The sequence below is a fragment of the Pseudophryne corroboree genome, chromosome 4, assembly GCF_028390025.1.
Source record: "Pseudophryne corroboree isolate aPseCor3 chromosome 4, aPseCor3.hap2, whole genome shotgun sequence".
NCBI classification, from domain to species: domain Eukaryota; kingdom Metazoa; phylum Chordata; class Amphibia; order Anura; family Myobatrachidae; genus Pseudophryne; species Pseudophryne corroboree.
In genome coordinates this window covers 644,261,010-644,280,131 of record NC_086447.1, presented here as the reverse complement: position 1 = coordinate 644,280,131, position 19,122 = coordinate 644,261,010, and the positions used below count along the sequence as shown (strand labels likewise).

The 19,122-nt window shown below is 48.1% G+C and overlaps 1 protein-coding gene across 1 annotated transcript in view; it reads left to right on the top strand.

Annotated features, from left to right (window-relative positions):
• PCNX2 (pecanex 2) overlaps positions 1-19,122 on the top strand; it is an 809,726-nt gene that overhangs the window by 73,682 nt on the left and 716,922 nt on the right. Inside the window, exon 2 of the mRNA XM_063917734.1 lies at positions 11,849-12,045. Coding sequence (XP_063773804.1) covers positions 11,849-12,045 — 197 coding nt within the window. The remainder of the gene's footprint in view (positions 1-11,848; positions 12,046-19,122) is intronic.

Sequence of the window (19,122 nt, the reverse complement as noted above, 5' to 3'; positions counted from 1 at the left end):
AGATTGGAAACATTTATGTATTGCTAGTTTAGTGTGGGCAGGGAGGGTACAGATGTATTTATCCCAGCACTTAAAGAGTGCAGGAGTCAGGGTTTCCTTGTGGATAGAGGCCTCCAGCCAGTCCATATTAAATAAGAAGAGTAACCTAGAAGTAGCCATAGGGAGAGTAGGAGAGGTAGGATGGATCCACTGTTGCAATATAGCTTTTTTCCCCACTGCTGAAAGTAGCACTATCAATTTTTTATCAGTGCGTGGAATTCCAGGTTGGTCCGACAGATGACCAAAGAGGGCCCAGGGAGCAGTGCATTGAAAGGGGATGCCTAGCGTTGAGGTGCCATAGTGGTGTAAGGTATGCCAGAATTTTTGGATGACAGGGCAGGCCCAGAGACAATGGAAAAGGTCAGCTTCTACCGTTGAGCATTTATTACATCCGGCCCTATCTGATATACCCATTAGAAAACCTTGTTTGGGCGAAATATATGCCCTGTGTAGCAGTTTATAGGCCATTTCCTGATATATACTAGCCGGTATTAGTTTAAGGGTCATAAAAAAAGTATCTAGTAGGGTGTCTACTGTGAGTGTAGGAACTTGGGAGATCCATTTAGCCAGATCAGGAAAATCAGTGTGGGGGTCCAGTTCAGTGCGGATGCGCGCATAGATAGAAGATATGGAGTATGTGTTGGAGCGTAAAAGGGAGTCTAAGGGGTTAACAAAGTCTTTTCCCGTGAGGTGAGGGAGAACGGATGTAAGATAATGTATAGCCTGGGAGTAGTAAAATCCATGCAGGGGTGAAATTGCATATTTCTCAATAGCCTCCTGGAATGGCAAAGGAGTGTGAGTAGGTGTCATCAGATTACGTAGAGTCTTTAAACCAGAGGAGCACCAAGCACCAAAAGGCAAAGAGGCAGTACCATTTTGGAACTCCAGGTTTCCAAGCAAAGGTAGAGATACTGAGTAATAATATTTGAGACCAAGGGCTTTCCTAGCCATTTTCCACGCCTTAATAGTGGAAGACAATAGCGGGTTATCAAATTGGGAAGATTTTATTTGAGAGGGCCGGGCATGTAGGAGGTAAGCAAGAGAGAGAGGAGCACAAAGCTGAGATTCTAACTTGGTATCTGTGAATACATCGTTGCCACTGAGCCAATCCATAGCGAAACGTAGTAAGCACGCTAGATTGTATTGTTTAATGTTTGGTAGGTTTACACCCCCTTGGCGCACCGATTGCGTCATTTTTTTTAGGCTTATCCTGGGGCGCTTACGGTTCCATATAAACTTGGAAAGCAAGGTATTAAGTAAAGAAAAGTCGGAGTTAGTGAGAAGAATGGGAGTCATTTGGAGAATATACAGGAGTTTCGGGAAGCTTGCCATTTTAAACAGGTTGCATCTCCCTAACATATTAAGGGGAAGGTTTTGCCATAGGCTAAGTTCAGTCTGTATTTTATGTATGATCGGGGTAATATTACGTGCATAGAGGGTGGAGAGATGTTGTGGTAGAGCCACTCCTAAAAAGGTGATATGCGAGGGGGCCCATCTAAACGGGAAGGGTCTAATCCAACCCAGTCTCGCCTGGCCAAATATGGCCAGGGCTTCAGACTTGGCAAAGTTAATGGAGAAGCCAGCAAAAGACGAAAATCTGTCAATTGCCTCTACCAATACAGGAAGGGAGCGTTTAGGGTCAGAGGTACATATAAGTAGGTCATCTGCGAAGGCTATAACTTTGAGTTCGCGATCCCCAATAACAATGCCTCTAAACCCAGGTAGTAGTTGGATATAACGAATAAAAGGTTCCAAGGCCAAATTAAAAAGCAGAGGGGAGAGAGGGCATCCTTGTCTGGTGCCTCTCTCAAGAAAAAAGGAAGAGGAGGCCACATTATTAACTACCACCTGGGCCATCGGAGCAGTGCAGAGGGTCCGCATTAGACTACAGAAATTAGTGCCAAATTGCTGATGGGAGAGCACTCTAAAAAGGTGTGGCCAAGCGATTTTATCGAAGGCCTTTTCGGCGTCTAGATTGATAAGAATATTGTCTTCCAAATTATGAAGGCGGGTATGGGAAATAGCAGCTATCGCCGATCTAATACCTTGTACAGATTGTCTGCCTTTAATAAAGCCTAATTGGGCCGGGGAAATGAGATGAGGCAGACAAGACTGTAGACGGTTGGCCATTAGTTTGGTAAGCAATTTGAAGTCTTGGTTAAGAAGTGAGATAGGGCGATAAGAACCCACAAGGGAGGGATCTTTACCCGGCTTGGGTATTACGATTATCCGTGCCTCATTGAAGTATAAGGGTATAGTTCCGGAGGTAAAGATATGATTATATAATTTGGCTAGAGTGGGTGTGAGTTCAGCATTAAGTAATTTATAATATTCAGCCCCAAAGCCATCAGGGCCTGGGCTCTTGCCGTTTGGTAAAGATTTGATAGTTGTGAGTATCTCTTCCTCAGTTATAGACATCTCGAGAAGGTCCCTGTCATCTCGAGAGAGGACAGGAAGCTGAGCGTCATACAGAAAGGATTTACCTGTCTCCACGTTATCTGGCTCTGCTGTATATAGGGATTTGTAAAACTGCATAAATTCGGCGCAAATGGCTGTCGGATCTGATATAATAGTGTCTGAAGATTTAACCACCTCAACCCATGTGCGCGTCCGGGGTCCCCGAGCGAGGTTTGCCAAGAGTCTGCCCGATTTATTACCCCATCTAAAAAATTTGTTCCGCTGGTAATCATATCGTGTCTGGGCCTGCTCTGTTAGGAAGGTATCATATACTTGTTTAGCAGTCAGGTAAGCCTCTTTATGTGCGGGAGTGTCGGAACGCTTATACGTTCTATAAGTTGAGGTGAGAAGGGAGCTCAGTTCATGGAGGCGGGAGTTAAATGCTTTGCGTTTGGAATTTACGTATGAGATAATGTGGCCCCGGATAACAGCTTTAGAGGCGCTCCAGAACAGTGAGACATCCTCCGCCTGGGTCAAATTATCAGAAACGTAGGTGTGCCAAGTGTGTCTAAGGTGTAGGAGAAAATCCTCAGAGTGAGTAAGATAGGCAGGGAATCGCCAGCATTTGGAAAAGCATTGGGGCAACGCAAGCTTAAGAGAGATCATAATAGGGGCATGGTCTGAGATAATAATATTTTGAATCGATGTGTGAGTGACTTTAGGAAAGAGGTGTCGGGATAAGAAAATATAATCAATACGGGAGTGTGTGGAGTGGGGGTGAGAGTAGAAAGAGTAATCACGAAGAAGAGGGTGATGGATACGCCAAGGGTCAGAGAGAGCAAGTTGTGAACAGAGGGAAGAAAGAAGATCATAGCCGGATTTGGAGGATGAAGTACTCACCCCAGACCTGTCCATGGACGGATCGATGACCGTGTTGAAATCTCCTCCTAGGATTAGATTAGAGCTCCCCCAAGAGGAAAGTTTCTGTAGGACAACTGCAAAAAAATCCTGTTGAGAGACATTTGGGGCATATAGATTAAGGAGAGTATACAAGACATTATCAATAATCACATCTAGCAAAATAAATCTCCCATTAGGATCGAGAAATTTTCTGCGTATCGAATATTGTAGGGACTTGTGAAAAAGGATGGCAACTCCCCTGGTCTTATTAGAGTAAGGGGCCGAGATACAATCCCCGATCCAGGGGGCACGTAGAGTGTTACGGGGATCGTCCAGCCAATGTGTTTCCTGTAAGAAGGTGATGTGAGGGGTCAAACGGTGGAGGTGGGAGAGCACTTTCTTACGCTTCACTGGAGCGTTAAGGCCCTCCACATTCCATGATACTATATTGAAGGCAAGGAGTGGGGTATCTTCCGCGGCGGCGGGGGGAGTAGGAGCAGGGTCAGCTATATCAGCCTATACCGATGGTTGGGAATGCAAGAAAAAATATACTAGAGGTAAAGTAGGGCCCCTGCCCGTCCCAGCGAGCGGGAAGGGGTTGACCCATGGAGGATCGGGGTCGGCAGGTCTGGCAGGTGCAACCAACAATATTAAACAGTAACATAGAAAACAAACAAGAAAAACAAGAAAATTTACAGCTCATTGTATACACAGAGCTGCGCAATTATTCCTCTCCACGTGACCTGCAGATGGAGAAAAAAAAAGGAGAGAAAAACATGCATGCAAGCAATAATAACAGTGCAACAGTCAAGTGGGTAAACTCGAGAAGTGGGCCTTGGCGAGTGTTATGTCATCGAAGAACAACGGCTTGCCGTCCTCGAAGACCCGCAGCCGGGCCGGGTACAGGAGAGAGAATTTGATTTTGGCATTAAACAGTTGCTTGCACAACGGGGCAAACTCCTTGCGTTTAGCAGCGACAATGGTGGAAAAATCCTGAAATATCAAGAGCCGATCTCCGTTGTAGGTTAAGCTATCCGTCTTCCGGTAGTGGTCTAAGAGTCGAGCTTTGTCGGCATAATTAAGGATTTTCATGATCACCGGGCGAGGGCGACCAGAGTTCGTTTTACGTTCAGGGCCTATTCTATGTGCCCGCTCAATAGCCAGAGGGGCACCTTTGAGATCCATGGCCAGTTGTTGCGGTATCCAGTTAGAGAGAAGATCAAGTAACTCATAGCCTTTGACCGATTCAGGGATACCCACCACCCGGAGATTACTTCTGCGTCCGCGATTCTCCAAATCATCTAGCTTCTGGGTCAGATCCGAAATGTCGCTTTGCTGTGAATTAATGGTGAGTTGTGCTGCATGCAAATCATCCTCCAGGGTAGACACCCTCTGTTCGACGTCATCTAAGCGGCCAGAGTGTTGAGTTAATTTGGATAGAGTAGAGTCAATAGCTTCTCTAAGGCCCGCCAGTTTTTCATCTAGTAGAGGGCCCAGCACCGCCGCAATATCCGCAGGTTTCATTTTGGGAGGCTTATTGGCCGGAGCAGACTTGCGTTTTTGTAAGGACCTGGAACGGGTGACAGAGCAATCTGAATCAGACGAGTGTCTCCACACAGTATCGCCTCGGGTTGTAGAGGCGGGGTCAGCAATTGACATCGGGGTGGGTATGAGAAATTTTTCCATAAAAATAAGCGGGCAACGGAGAACCGATTTATACAGTAGGAGTCGCCTCACGCAAGGAGCAGGCTATAATGAGGTCACATGGAGAGGAAAAAAGAAGCGGAAGTATAACAGGTTACATCTCAACGAGTAATAGCTCAGGACCGGTAGGCATCAGTCCGTGAACAGCGCACATGGGCGAGGAGAAATGTCACACAGGTGTAGAGGCCGGCATGGGTTTATGGGTGGAGCAGGTGGAGCTTCCGAGATATAGGTGATCGCAGCAGCGCCTATTCCAGCAGGGGTGCAGGGTCAGCTCTCTGCAGGGTGAAAGCCTCCGGGCAGATGGCGGCAGGGCTGTTAAAGTTTGCACCTGTTGTTTCAAGGTGTAATATGATAACTCCCCTCCAGCCGCTAAACAGGAGACATGAGAATAGGCAGGAGTATAGAAATATATTTATAGTGGCTGTGAGTTGTCTAATCTAAAAGTCGCCACAAGAGGGAGCTAGAGCTACAGCCATTTCTAGCTATGGAGTGAGGAGAGAGTTGTGCCAGTCACAAGATGGCCGCCGCCTGTAAATGAAACACGGATCCTCCGTAGGTCCCCGGGTCGTTGATCCCCACCAGTGGGGGGGGGGGGGGGGGGGGGGAGATCTGTTCTTGCGAGGATGTATGAGGTGGGGGTCGGAGGGCAGGCGCCCGGAGAGGCCAGGGATCGGCAAAGCAGAGCTTAAAGTCCGGGCGGCGCCAACCACAAGATGGCCGCCGGCCGCCAGTCACACTCGTCCCGGCTCTCACCTCCCGCAGATTGTCCGGTCGCCGGTCTCCTGTGAGGGTCAGTGGCTGATGGGTGAGCTCTTGGGTGCCAGGGAGCGCCGCTCAGGTGGGGGAGGGGTCCGCAGAATCGCCGCACCAGGTCCGACGGACCGACGGCTCCACACCAAAATCGAGGCCCCGGCTTCTGGGGCGGAGGTAGGCCGCAATCCGCAGGGGGCAACACAGGGCCTCCCCGATTCCGCAGGCTCGACCTCCGGGTGCAGGGTGATGTAGCAGGGCTCAGGGGATTGTTTCCTTGCAGGTGGGCCCCCAAAGTTAGCTCAGAGGTTTATTTTATTGTGTTGCTGGCCGGAGCTCTGCAGGAACCCGACTTCTCCTGATGCCAGCCAGGCCACGCCCCCGAGATCTAGAGTTTTAATGAGATGTTGAGGTGTTTACATTGCAAACGTGTGTATGATTTGCAATTATTTGCTGGGTGACCGCTGGCAAGACACCTGTGCTGAGTGTTCGCAAGCTGTGCTCAGCCCTAGACTTACTCAGCATCCGCGAATGCTCAGTGTGCACTGACAGCAATTTGCTTTGCACCCGCACTAAAACCCTGCCTGCAGCCCATGGCACACACCCCCGCGCTACACGCCCTCCTTTACGCCCCTTTTCGCTAGCCTGCAAAGCCTTTCCCCCGCACCGCCTTCACCACGCTTCTCTGTCGTTGCCTGTCTGCATTCACAAATTTCATGTGTATTTCTGCACATTTTTTGCATGGCAAGGCCGGCACGTGATTTTGATTTTGCGCATGCGCATTCAGCAAAAAATCGCCGCTTGCGATGCGATTTGCAGCAGCTATCAGGTCTGAATTACCCCCATAGATTGTAAGTTCAACTGGGGCAGGGACTGATGTGAATGGCCAAATATTCTCTGTAAAGTTCTGCAGAATATGTGTGCGTTATATAAATAACTGGTAATAAATAAATAAATAAAATCTCGCCACTTCTTTGCTAATTTAGATAATACGTAACCCTGGCCTGCAACAGCAAATTTTTTGGACAATCAGGGCAAAACAAACAGCTCCATGGTTTACCATGGAACTCATTGTCTTGTGGTAGCTTCCTAAGTAGTATTGGTCTATCAAGAGTTGTCTGATTTTGTTGCATGCATTGTATTTTTTTTTACTTTTTTGAATTGTAACTTTTTGCTCGAACATCCCCCTGCATTTGCTCTTGACTGTCACTATATGTGATTGGACAAGAACTGACAGATGAGGTGCCAGCGAGGGGGACCTCCTGTGGCAACAGATGCTAGGTCCCAGCAGAGTCTGCAGCTTAGCAGGAATCCTGACTTGCTGCTCATTAGGCAGAGCTGCGCATGATAGGACCCTGGAGAACTGCACCGTTAAGTCAGTTTGATAGAGGCTGAAACATAGACTGCCGAGTGCGTAAATGGGTGATTTCCTTCATCTTCACAATGGTCATAATGGTTTCTGAATCAGGTCTTAATCTTGATAGAAGTTTTAGATTACAAACAGGTTCCTACTATGATCCATAGATTGAACAGGAACATTCACCAGGGGATGGTTCTGTAGTTTGTTATCTAAGGCCACGGCTCTCTGTATTCTGTACAGTGTTTTTTGAATCGAGAACCCAGACCTTAAATGTGATAGAATTGAAATCAGGGGCTGTAGTTATGGGACCGGCCGTCAGATAACTACCGGTCACAATTCCTGTCACGATCCTAGGCACGACGATTCCCCAGATACGTCGATCTGCGAATCCCTGCCACCTGACACCATTACTGGATACCTGATCGCGTGCGTTCATTTCAACACGGTCACTGCCACCAGCCAAAGTAGAAACGTTTAGGGTATGACCCAAGACAAACTTATGGCTTTTGCCTGCACCCAGAATTATTAATATTTTGGTAACGCCTCTTTCAGAGAGTTGGGTTGGATGCACAACAGAAAACAGAGCAAAAAATATATGATTTAATTATAAGTAAACACTTCAAAGCTTATGTTACAGAAAAGAAAGTTACAAGAATATAATGATAAAAAGTCAAAGTCACATCAGAAAAGACAATTTCCAGAAAAATAAAAATAGGGAGATAAAAACCCGCGATCCTAGCACATGCAGAGAGGAACGATGGGATGAAGTGAAGCCTCTTCAGCTATTTGGGACATTACAGAGCCAGGATGCTTCTCTTGACCTGCTTCTTTGATAATGCACAATTTCAGTCTCTGTTTCTACTATTTAAAACTCAGGTTGCACGTTCAACGCCCCTCCCTCTGGAGAGTTTGTTTTTTAACCCTTCAAAAGCCACAGAAGGTATTGAGTGTCAGCTCATACCTGGCTTCCCAGCCACTCTCTCAGGGGCAAATGGCCTTATCTTCTTCTCCTTTGAAGCTCTGGCCATGGTTCTTGTGTAAACAAATGGCTAGTTCTGAGAGGACACAGATCAGGAAGGGCTTAACACCTTTCTGGCCCTAGCTCTGGTTCTGGGGTAATTAAACTAGCTCTGGTCACGAGGAATTTCACTCCTAAGCAGTCAGTGTGAGTTCTGTGACTACAAGGAAATGCCAGCAGATCAATCAAGCTTCTACCATTTGACATGCAAAGACAGTTATCACATACTGGTACACTGATACATCGATCAGAATATTGATATCACATACATTGATTTTAACTAGAGATGTGCAACGGAAATTTTTCGGGTTTTGTGTTTTGGTTTTGGATTCGGTTCCGCGGCCGTGTTTTGGATTCGGACGCGTTTTGCCAAAACCTCCCTGAAATTTTTTTGTCGGATTCGGGTGTGTTTTGGATTCAGGTGTTTTTTTTTACAAAAAACCCTCAAAAACAGCTTAAATCATAGAATTTGGGGGTCATTTTGATCCCATAGTATTATTAACCTCAATAACCATAATTTACACTCATTTTCAGTCTATTATGAACACCTCACACCTCACAATATTATTTGTAGTCCTTAAATTTGCATCGAGGTCGCTGGATGGCTAAGCTAAGCAACACAAGTGGCCGACACAAACACCTGGCCCATCTAGGAGTGGCACTGCAGTGTCAGGCAGGATGGCACTTCAAAAAAATAGTCCCCAAACAGCAGATGATGCAAAGAAAAAAAGAGGCGCACCAAGGTCGCTGTGTGACTAAGCTAAGCGACACAAGTGGCCGACACAAACACCTGGCCCATCTAGGAGTGGCACTTAAAAAAAATTGTCCCCAAACAGCACATGATGCAAAGAAAAAAAGAGGCGCACCAAGGTCGCTGTGTGACTAAGCTAAGCGACACAAGTGGCCGACACAAACACCTGGCCCATCTAGTAGTGGCACTGCAGTGTCAGGCAGCATGGCACTTAAAAAAAATAGTCCCCAAACAGCACATGATGCAAAGAAAAAAAGAGGCGCACCAAGGTCGCTGTGTGACTAAGCTAAGCGACACAAGTGGCCGACACAAACACCTGGCCCATCTAGTAGTGGCACTGCAGTGTCAGACAGGATGGCACTTCAAAAAAATAGTCCCCAAACAGCACATGATGCAAAGAAAAAAAGAGGCGCACCAAGGTCGCTGTGTGACTAAGCTAAGCGACACAAGTGGCCGACACAAACACCTGGCCCATCTAGGAGTGGCACTGCAATGTCAGACAGGATGGCACTTCAAAAAAATTGTCCCCAAACAGCACATGATGCAAAGAAAAAAAGAGGCGCACCAAGGTCGCTGTGTGACTAAGCTAAGCGACACAAGTGGCCGACACCTGGCCCATCTAGGAGTGGCACTGCAGTTTTCTAGCGAGAGGATGAGTGCTTCCATCCTCATGTGAAGCTGAACCACTAGCCATGAACATAGGTCAGGGCCTCAGCCGTTCCTTGCCACTCCGTGTCGTAAATGGCATATTGGCAAGTTTACGCTTCTCCTCAGACGCTTTTAATTTTGATTTTTGGGTCATTTTACTGAACTTTTGTTTTTTGGATTTTACATGCTCTCTACTATGACATTGGGCATCGGCCTTGGCAGACGACGTTGATGGCATTTCATCGTCTCGGCCATGACTAGTGGCAGCAGCTTCAGCACGAGGTGGAAGTGGCTCTTGATCTTTCCCTATTTTACCCTCCACATTTTTGTTCTCCATTTTTTAATGTGTGGAATTATATGCCAGTATCAATAGCAATGGCCTACTACTATATATACTGCGCACAACTGAAATGCACCACAGGTATGGATGGATAGTATACTTGACGACACAGAAGTAGGTAGAGCAGTAGACTTCCGTACCGTACTGCTATATATACTGGTGGTCACTGTCAGCAAACTGCAAAACTAAAATGCACCACAGGTATAGTATCTAGATGGATAGTATACTTGACGACACAGAGGTAGGTAGAACAGTGGCCTTCCGTACCGTACTGCTATATATACTGGTGGTCCCTGTCAGCAAACTGCAAAACTAAAATGCACCACAGGTATAGAATCTAGATGGATAGTATACTTGACGACACAGAGGTAGGTAGAGCAGTGGCCTTCTGTACCGTACTGCTATATATACTGGTGGTCCCTGTCAGCAAACTGCAAAACTAAAATGCACCACAGGTATAGAATCTAGATGGATAGTATACTTGACGACACAGAGGTAGGTAGAGCAGTGGCCTTCCGTACCGTACTGCTATATATACTGGTGGTCACTGTCAGCAAACTGCAAAACTAAAATGCACCACAGGTATAGAATCTAGATGGATAGTATACTTGACGACACAGAGGTAGGTAGAGCAGTGGCCTTCCATACCGTACTGCTATATATACTGGTGGTCACTGTCAGCAAACTGCAAAACTAAAATGCACCACAGGTATAGAATCTAGATGGATAGTATACTTGACGACACAGAGGTAGGTAGAGCAGTGGCCTTCCGTACCGTACTGCTATATATACTGGTGGTCACTATCAGCAAACTGCAAAACTAAAATGGACCACAGGTATAGAATCTAGATGGATAGTATACTTGACGACACAGAGGTAGGTAGAGCAGTGGCCTTCCGTACCGTACTGCTATATATACTGGTGGTCACTGTCAGCAAACTGCAAAACTAAAATGCACCACAGGTATAGAATCTAGATGGATAGTATACTTGACGACACAGAGGTAGGTAGAGCAGTGGCCTTCCGTATCGTACTGCTATATATACTGCTGGTCACTGTCAGCAAACTGCAAAACTAAAATGTACCACAGGTATAGAATCTAGATGGATACTGTCAGCAAAACTCTGCACTGTACTCCTCCTATATAATACTGCTGGTCCCCAGTCCCCACAATAAATCAGTGTGAGCACAGATATATGCAGCACACTGAGCACAGATATGGAGCGTTTTTCAGGCAGACAACGTATAATACTGGTGGTCACTGGTCAACAAAACTCTGCACTGTACTCCTCCTATATTATACAGCTGCTCCCCAGCCCTCCCCACAATTAAGCAATAAGCACAAATATTTGCATCAACATTAATAAACGGAGAGGATGCCAGCCACGTCCTCTCTCTAACATTTCCAATGCACGAGTGAAAATGGCGGCGACGCGCGGCTGCTTATATAGAATCCGAATCTCGCGAGAATCCGACAGCGGGATGATGACGTTCGGGTGCGCTCGGGTTAACCGAGCCATACGGGAGAATCCGAGTATGCCTCGGACCCGTGTAAAATGGGTGAAGTTTGGGGGGGTTCGGTTCCGAGGAACCGAACCCGCTCATCACTACAGTATATCTTATTATGGTATACAATTATTCCAAAATATGGAAAAATCTGATATCCAAAATACTTCTGGTCCCAAGCATTTTGGATATGGGATACTCAACCTGGAATTCACAGTGGACATATTTAGTATAAGTATAAGTATAAAGGCTCCAGTTATTTCATATACTGTCTACTGTTTATCTCAGTAATATACAGCCTTTACTGTATATTAATGGCAAATAATGTCTTAACTGACTGTGTGCATGCTTATTCTGTAAACTCATCTTAATAAGAAACATACAGTACTCACACAGTAGAGTAAATGCAAATCATTGCCTTTCTTTCCACAGGGCTTGCCTCCTACAACATTCACATTATGCCTTTACTGTATATCGACAACAGTGCTGTTTGCAGCGATCAAGTTTGTAAGTTTCCGACTACATCTTATGTTTGATAAAGGAATTGTGATCCATCATAAACAAGCAAAATCAAAGCAAATGAAGAATGCCAACAGCATCAACGTCACAAATGGGCACACAGTTTCTTGGTAAGATTTTCTCCTTCTTTTATAAAACATAAAATAAAAATAATCACTAAGGAATAAACCATACATGGCATAGCAAACTATGATCCATGGAGACTATTATATGCGCAAAACATATGGGAACAACAACAAATTGGACAATTTAATTAGACACAACTTAGTATAGTAAATATGTAGGTAATAATCTTTGCTTATTTCTGCTCACACCTCATAGGAGTAAAGAGGGGTATACACGTACAGCTGTGTGCTTAAATTTGAAGCAATCTTACTAGATTGCTTAGAAATTAAGCACACATCGCTCCGTGTGTATAGCCTATAGCAATAGCAATGCCTGGCCCCGCGCGTCGCTATCGCTGACTCTAGATTTTTCCTGCATGCATGCCAGATTTAGTCAGATCGCTCACTGGGTGAAGTGAGCGGTTATTTTTTTTTCTCCCTTTGCTCAGCACACATCGCGCTGTGTGCTGAGCGTCCAGTGATGTGTGCTGAGCGGTCTACATCTCTGGGACACATCTCTCTGTGTTTACCCCCCTTAACTGAACCTTCCGGCTAAATGAATCACTCTCATAGACTGACTATCAGTATTACAATTATTTAATAACATAGTAAATTAGTTTTTTTTTTAATACCATTTTTCTGTATAAATAATAGGATTTTAATTACCTGAAATGGTAAATCCTTTTCTCGTAGTCCGTAGAGGATGCTGGGGTCCATATTAGTACCATGGGGTATAGATGGGTCCACCAGGAGCCATTGGCACTTTAAGAGTTTAATAGTGTGGGCTGGCTCCTCCCTCTATGCCCCACCTACCAGACCCAGTCTAGAAACTGTGCCCGGGGAGACGACATACTTCGAGAGAAGGAATTACACAGATAGTGGCAAGATTCATACCAGCTCACACAAACATGAAAATCCGGCCAACATGCCGGAACAACTCAGCAACAGCTGAAACAGTAAATAATGCAGAACTTACCTAGGAACCAGGTAACACTGAACCATAACCAATGCAGGAAAACGAAGCGCTGGGCGGGCGCCCAACATCCTCTACGGACTACGAGAAAAGGATTTACCGTTTCAGGTAATTAAAATCCTATTTTCTCTTACGTCCTAGAGGATGCTAGGGTCCATATTAAAACCATGGGGATGTACCAAAGCTCCCAGTACGGGAGGGAGAGCACGGAGGCTCCTGCAACACTGATTGACCAAACTGGAGGTCATCAGAGGCCAAAGTATCGAACTTGTAAAACTTGGCAAACATGTTCGACCCAGACCAAGTAGCTGCTCGGCAGAGTTGAATCGCCGAGACACCCTGGGCAGCCGCCCAGGAAGAGCCCACTTTCCGAGTAGAGTGTGCCTTTACGGATTTCGGACACGGCAATCCTGCCGTGGAATAAGCATGCTGGATAGTGAACCTGATCCAGCGTGAAATTGACTGCTTAGAAGCAGGACAACCAATTTTCTTTGGATCATAGAGGACAAACAGAGTCACTTTTCGTATGACGAGCCGTCCTCTTTACGTAAATCTTCAAAGTCCTCACTACATCCAAGGCCTTTGAAGTAATTGAGGAGTCAGTAGCCACTGGCACCACAATAGGTTCGTTGATGTGGAAAGCCGACACAACCTTAGGGAGGAACTGTGGACGAGTCCTAAGTTCCGCCCTGTCTTCATGGAAGATCAGATAGGGGCTTTTACAAGATAAAGCCCCCAATTCCGACACACGTCGTGGAGAAGCCAAGGCCAACAAGGTGACTGCCTTCCACGTGACAAACGTGAGATCAACCTCCTGTAGAGGCTCAAACCAAGCAGATTGCAGGAACTGCAACACCACATCAAGATCCCATGGAGCCGTAGGCGCCACAAAGGGAGGCTGGATGTGCAGAACCCCTTTCAAAAAGGTCTGAACCTCAGGAAGAACAGCCAATTGTTTTTGGAAGACGATGGACAAAGCAGAGATCTGGACCTTGATGGAGCCCAGTCTCCGTCCCATATCCACCCCTGCTTGCAGGAAAAGGAGAAAACGGCCAAGTTGAAACTCCACCGCTGGAAACTTCTTGGCCTCACACCAAGAAACATATTTCTTCCAAATACGATGGTAATGCTTAGACGTAACCCCCATCCTGGCCTGTATCAGGGTATGAATGACCTCACTCGGGATACCCTTCTGAGCTAAGATCTGATGTTCAACCACCATGCCGTCAAACAAAGCCGCGGTAAGTCTTGATAAGCAAACGGCCCCTGCAGAAGCAGATCCTCCCGAAGAGGCAAAGACATTGGAACTTCCAGCAGAAGATCCAGCAGATACGCGCACCAAGCCCTCCTTGGACAGTCTGGATCAATGAGGATTGCCAGAACCTTTGTTCTTCTCACGATTTGAAGAACTTTTGGTATCAGAGGAAGTGGAGGGAACACATACACTGACTTGAACACCTAAGGTGTTAACAGTGCGTCCACCGCCACTGCCTGTGGGTCTCTTGACCGGGAACAGTACCTCCGTAGCTTCTCGTTGAGGCGGGAGGCCATCACTTCTATGTGAGGAACCCCCCACCAACCGGTTACCTCCTCAAACACCTCCGGATGGAGGCCCCACTCCTTTGGATGGAGATTGTGTCTGCTGAGGAAGTCTGCTTCCCAGTTGTCTACGCCCGGAATGAAGATCGCCGACATCGCCACCGCGTGCCTTTCTGCCCAGATGAGAATTTTTGACACCTCTGCCATGGCAGCTCTGCTCTTTGTTCCGCCTTGTTGGTTTATGTAGGCCACTGTGGTCACGTTATCCGACTGCACCTGAACAGCCTGATCCTGTAGAAGGTGTGCTGCTTGCAGAAGGGCATTGTAAACGGCCCAGAGTTCCAGGATGTTTATTGGGAGAAGTGACTCTTGATCCGACCATCGTCCTTGAAAGGTTTCCCCCAGAGCAACCACTCCCCAACCTCTTAGACTTGCATCTGTGGTCAGATGGATCCAGTCTTGAATTCTGAACCTTCGTCCTTCCAGGCGTGGAAGTTGTAGCTACCAGAGGAGTGAAATCCTGGCTTTTGAGACAGGCGTATCCTCTTGTGAATGTGTAGGTGAGAGCCCGACCACTGGTCCAGGAGGTCCAGTTGAAAAGGTCGAGCATGAAACCTGCCGTACTGCAGAGCCTCGTTGGCGGCAACCATCTTCCCCAGAAGGCATATGCATTGATGAACCGATACCCGGGTAGGCCGTAGGACATCCCGGACCATTGTTTGAATCACCAACGCTTTCTCTGCCGGGAGAAATACCCTCTGCACTTCCGTGTTGAGGATCATTCCCAGGAAAGACAGCCGCCTTGTCGGCTCCAGATGAGACTTCGGAAGGTTCAGGATCCAACCGTGCTTCCTGAGCAGCTGTGTCGTGAGCGCGATGGACCGCAACAACCTCTCCCTGGACGACGCCTTGATCAGGAGATCGTCCAGATATGGAATTATGTTCACCCTCTGTTTGCGGAGGAGAACCATCATCTCCGCCATCACTTTGGTGAAGATCCTTGGTGCTGTTGAGAGGCCAAACGGCAGAGCCTGGAACTGATAGTGATCGTCCATCAGCGCAAACCTGAGATAAGCTTGATGCGGCGCCCAAATGGGAATGTGGAGGTAAGCATCCTTGATGTCTAGGGACACCAGGAACTCCCCCTTCGACAGACCTGAAATGACAGCTCTCAGAGATTCCATCTGGAATTTTAACTCCCTAAGATAAGGGTTCAAAGACTTTATTTAGAATAGGCCGTACCGAACCATCCGGTTTCGGTACCACAAAAAGGTCTGAATAATAACCCTTGTTCCGTTGCAGAAGAGGGACCTGAACAATGACCTCTGACACCACCAATTTCCTGATGGCTACCAGAAGAATTGTCCTGTCCGCCAACAGCGCTGGTAAGCCTGACTTGAAGAAACGGTGAGGCGGGGCTCTTGAAACTCCAGTCTGTACCCCCTGGACACTATATCCAGAACCCGGGGGTCCAGACCCGACGACACCCAGACGTGGCTGAACTGCCGGAGTCTCGCCCCCACCTGACCTTCCTCCAGGCATAGCTGTCCACCGTCATGCGGAGGACTTAGGGGTATCAGAAGCGGGCTTCTGGGTCTGGGAACCTGCGGGAGTGGGTTTCTTTCCTTTGGCATGACCACCTCTGAAGAAGGTGTTCGAAGGCTTATTTTTTCTAGGCCTTGCGGGCTGAAAGGACTGTGACCTGGTAGAGGAAAAAGGCTTCTTCATAGCCGGTGCAGCTGAGGTGAGAAAAGGAGACTTACCCGGTAGCCGTGGCAATCCACGCATCCAGCGCCTCCCCAAATAGACCTGACCTTTGTACTGAAGGCGCTCCACACACTTCCTGGATTCCGCATCCGCAGACCAGTTGCGCAGCCAGAGACCTCTTCGAGCCGAGACTGAAATGGAGGAGATCCCCGCAGCCATGGAACCCAGGTCCTTCATGGAATCCACCAGGAACCCTGCAGAATCCTGAATATTACGCAAAAACAAATCAACGTCACCTTTGTCCAGCGTAGACGATTCCTCCTGCAGAGTGATCAACCACCTGGCAATAGCTTTAGCAATCCAAGCACAGGCTATAGTAGGCCGCAATATAACCCCCGAAGCCGTGTAAATGGATTTCAGCGTAGCATCCACCTTGCGATCTGCCGAGTCCTTTAACATGGTAGATCCCAGGACCGGTAAAACTACCTGTTTGGACAGCCTGGATACAGAGGCGTCGACTATCGGCGGGGACTCCCACCTCTTCATATCTTCCTCTGGGAAGGGAAACGCCACCAAGACTCTCTTGGGAATCTGGAATTTCTTTTCCGGAGTTTCCCATGCCTTTTCAAAGATAGCATTCAATTCCTTGGATGCCGGGAAAGTGAGGGGGGCTTCTTATTATCTGTGAAGAAGGCCTCCTCCACCTGTTCCGGGGCTGTGTCTGAAATGTGTAAAACATCCCTAACAGCCACAATCATCAACTGCACCCCCCTGGCAAGCGATGCTGCCCCTGCAACACATCACCGTCTGCAGTGTCAGAGTTGGTGTCCGTGTCATCCTGCATAATTGCAAGCGCACGCTTATTAGAAAGTACCACAGGGGACCCGAGGAGGCAGGATCCGACCATACCACCATAGAAGACTGGAGGACCTGAGTGGCATGCTCAGTCCTAGCCACCCTATCAGAAATCTGAGAAATAGTCCCCCTCAGAGAGACTAACCATTCTGGCTCTCTAGCTGGGATCTGGGCTAAAACAGTGCAATCCTGATTACATGGAATGGAGTCTTCCTGGGAAGACAAATCCTCCGCAGCATATGAAACAGTGTCCCTAGACATGTTGCACACGGGTTCACTACGGCTGGCCGGCGGTCGGGCTCCCGGCGACCAGCATCCCGGCGCCGGGAGCCCGACCGCCGGCTTACCGACAGCGTGGCGAGCGCAAATGAGCCCCTTGCGGGCTCGCTGCGCTCGCCACGCTACGGGCACGGTGGCGCGCTACGCGCGCCACACTATTTTATTCTCCCTCTATGGGGGTCGTTGACCCCCACGAGGGAAAATAAGTGTCGGTATGCCGGCTGTCGGGCTCCCGGCGCCGGTATACTGAGCGCCGGGAGCCCGACCGCCGGCATACAGAAGACCACCCGTTGCACACAGACACAAACAACCCACAAACACACAGGGTTTTTTGAGGACAGAGTTTCCACCCCAAGAATGGCAGAGAGACACAGAGATTGGAGCCAACCCACACACAGCGCTTTTCAGGCAAAGGGAGTCCCTTCCCAGTGCTGACTGTGTCCCTTAATAGGTGACACAGCCTTTAAGCAGCTTCTTCCCCCTTCTACAGCCCCCTGGTACCATACAGACTGCTGGAGAAGGCTCTGGAGGGACCTGGATCCAGTGAACCGTGGCTGCAGGCGGAAAAATGGCGCGGAACGCTGCTGGGTCCGCTCTGAGGAGAAGCTTCGCCCCCTTCAATGGCGCTGTCTTCCCGCTCACAAGATGATTATACTGGCCGGAGGAATATGCTGACCTGGGTCCGCAGCCCCCGACACGCTGAAGAAAACCAGTGCAGGGTCCGGAGCTGGCTTAGGGCGCTCCCTCCCAAGCGCCGCACCAAGGTACCGCTGAGCCTTCCAGGAGCGCAGGAACAACCGCGCTCCTGACCTGTAGCCGCCCTCTTCACACTGTCCCCCCGCTTGCAATGGGGGACAGTGACTGACTCGCCACACTTCAGCTTCTGAGGGGGTGGCGGCCTGCTGCCGAGGCGAGCGTTCCCCTGCGACGGGGCGTGATCAGACCACTCTGGAGCCACCATCCAGTCAGCGGGAGCAGTGGCTCAAGACCCCACGGGGCGGACACTGCTCACCCCCCCCAGTCTCACACTGCAGGGAGGCTGTCGCCAACAGCCTCCCTGTAAAATAAAAAACCTGAAAGAAAAAATTACTCTTTACCAGAAGAACTCTGAAGAGCTCCCCTAGCTGTGACCGGCTCCTCTGGGCACATTTTCTAAACGGAGTCTGGTAGGAGGGGCATAGAGGGAGGAGCCAGCCCACACTATTAAACTCTTAAAGTGCCAATGGCTCCTGGTGGACCCATCTATACCCCATGCATAGGCATAGCTAGGGTTTTTGGAGCCCAGGGCAAGATCAATAATGGCGCCCCCCACCCAAAAAAAATAAAAAATACAAAAAAATACAAAAGGAAAGTATGTGCAGAAGCCACCAGTGTCACTGTATATGAAGATGTCAGGGTGTGTATGTATAGATGTAGGTGCAGTGGTCGAAGTTGAATTTTTGAAGGGAGAATGAAAAAGTGCAGATATCAATTATGCGCGCGCCTTCGGCGCGCTCGCGCTCCGGTAAAGGGTCGTGGTCACTCAAAAGGGGCGTGTCCTTCAGTGTAATAGGACCCCTTATACTATCTAGTACTGGTGCCCCTTTCACATTATAGCACACGGTATGAGACGAAATTCACATTACCCCATACGGTATGAGCCGAAATTCACATTATAGCACACAGTATGAGCCGAAATACACATTACAGCACAAGGTATGAGCCGAAATTCACGTTACAGCACATGGTAT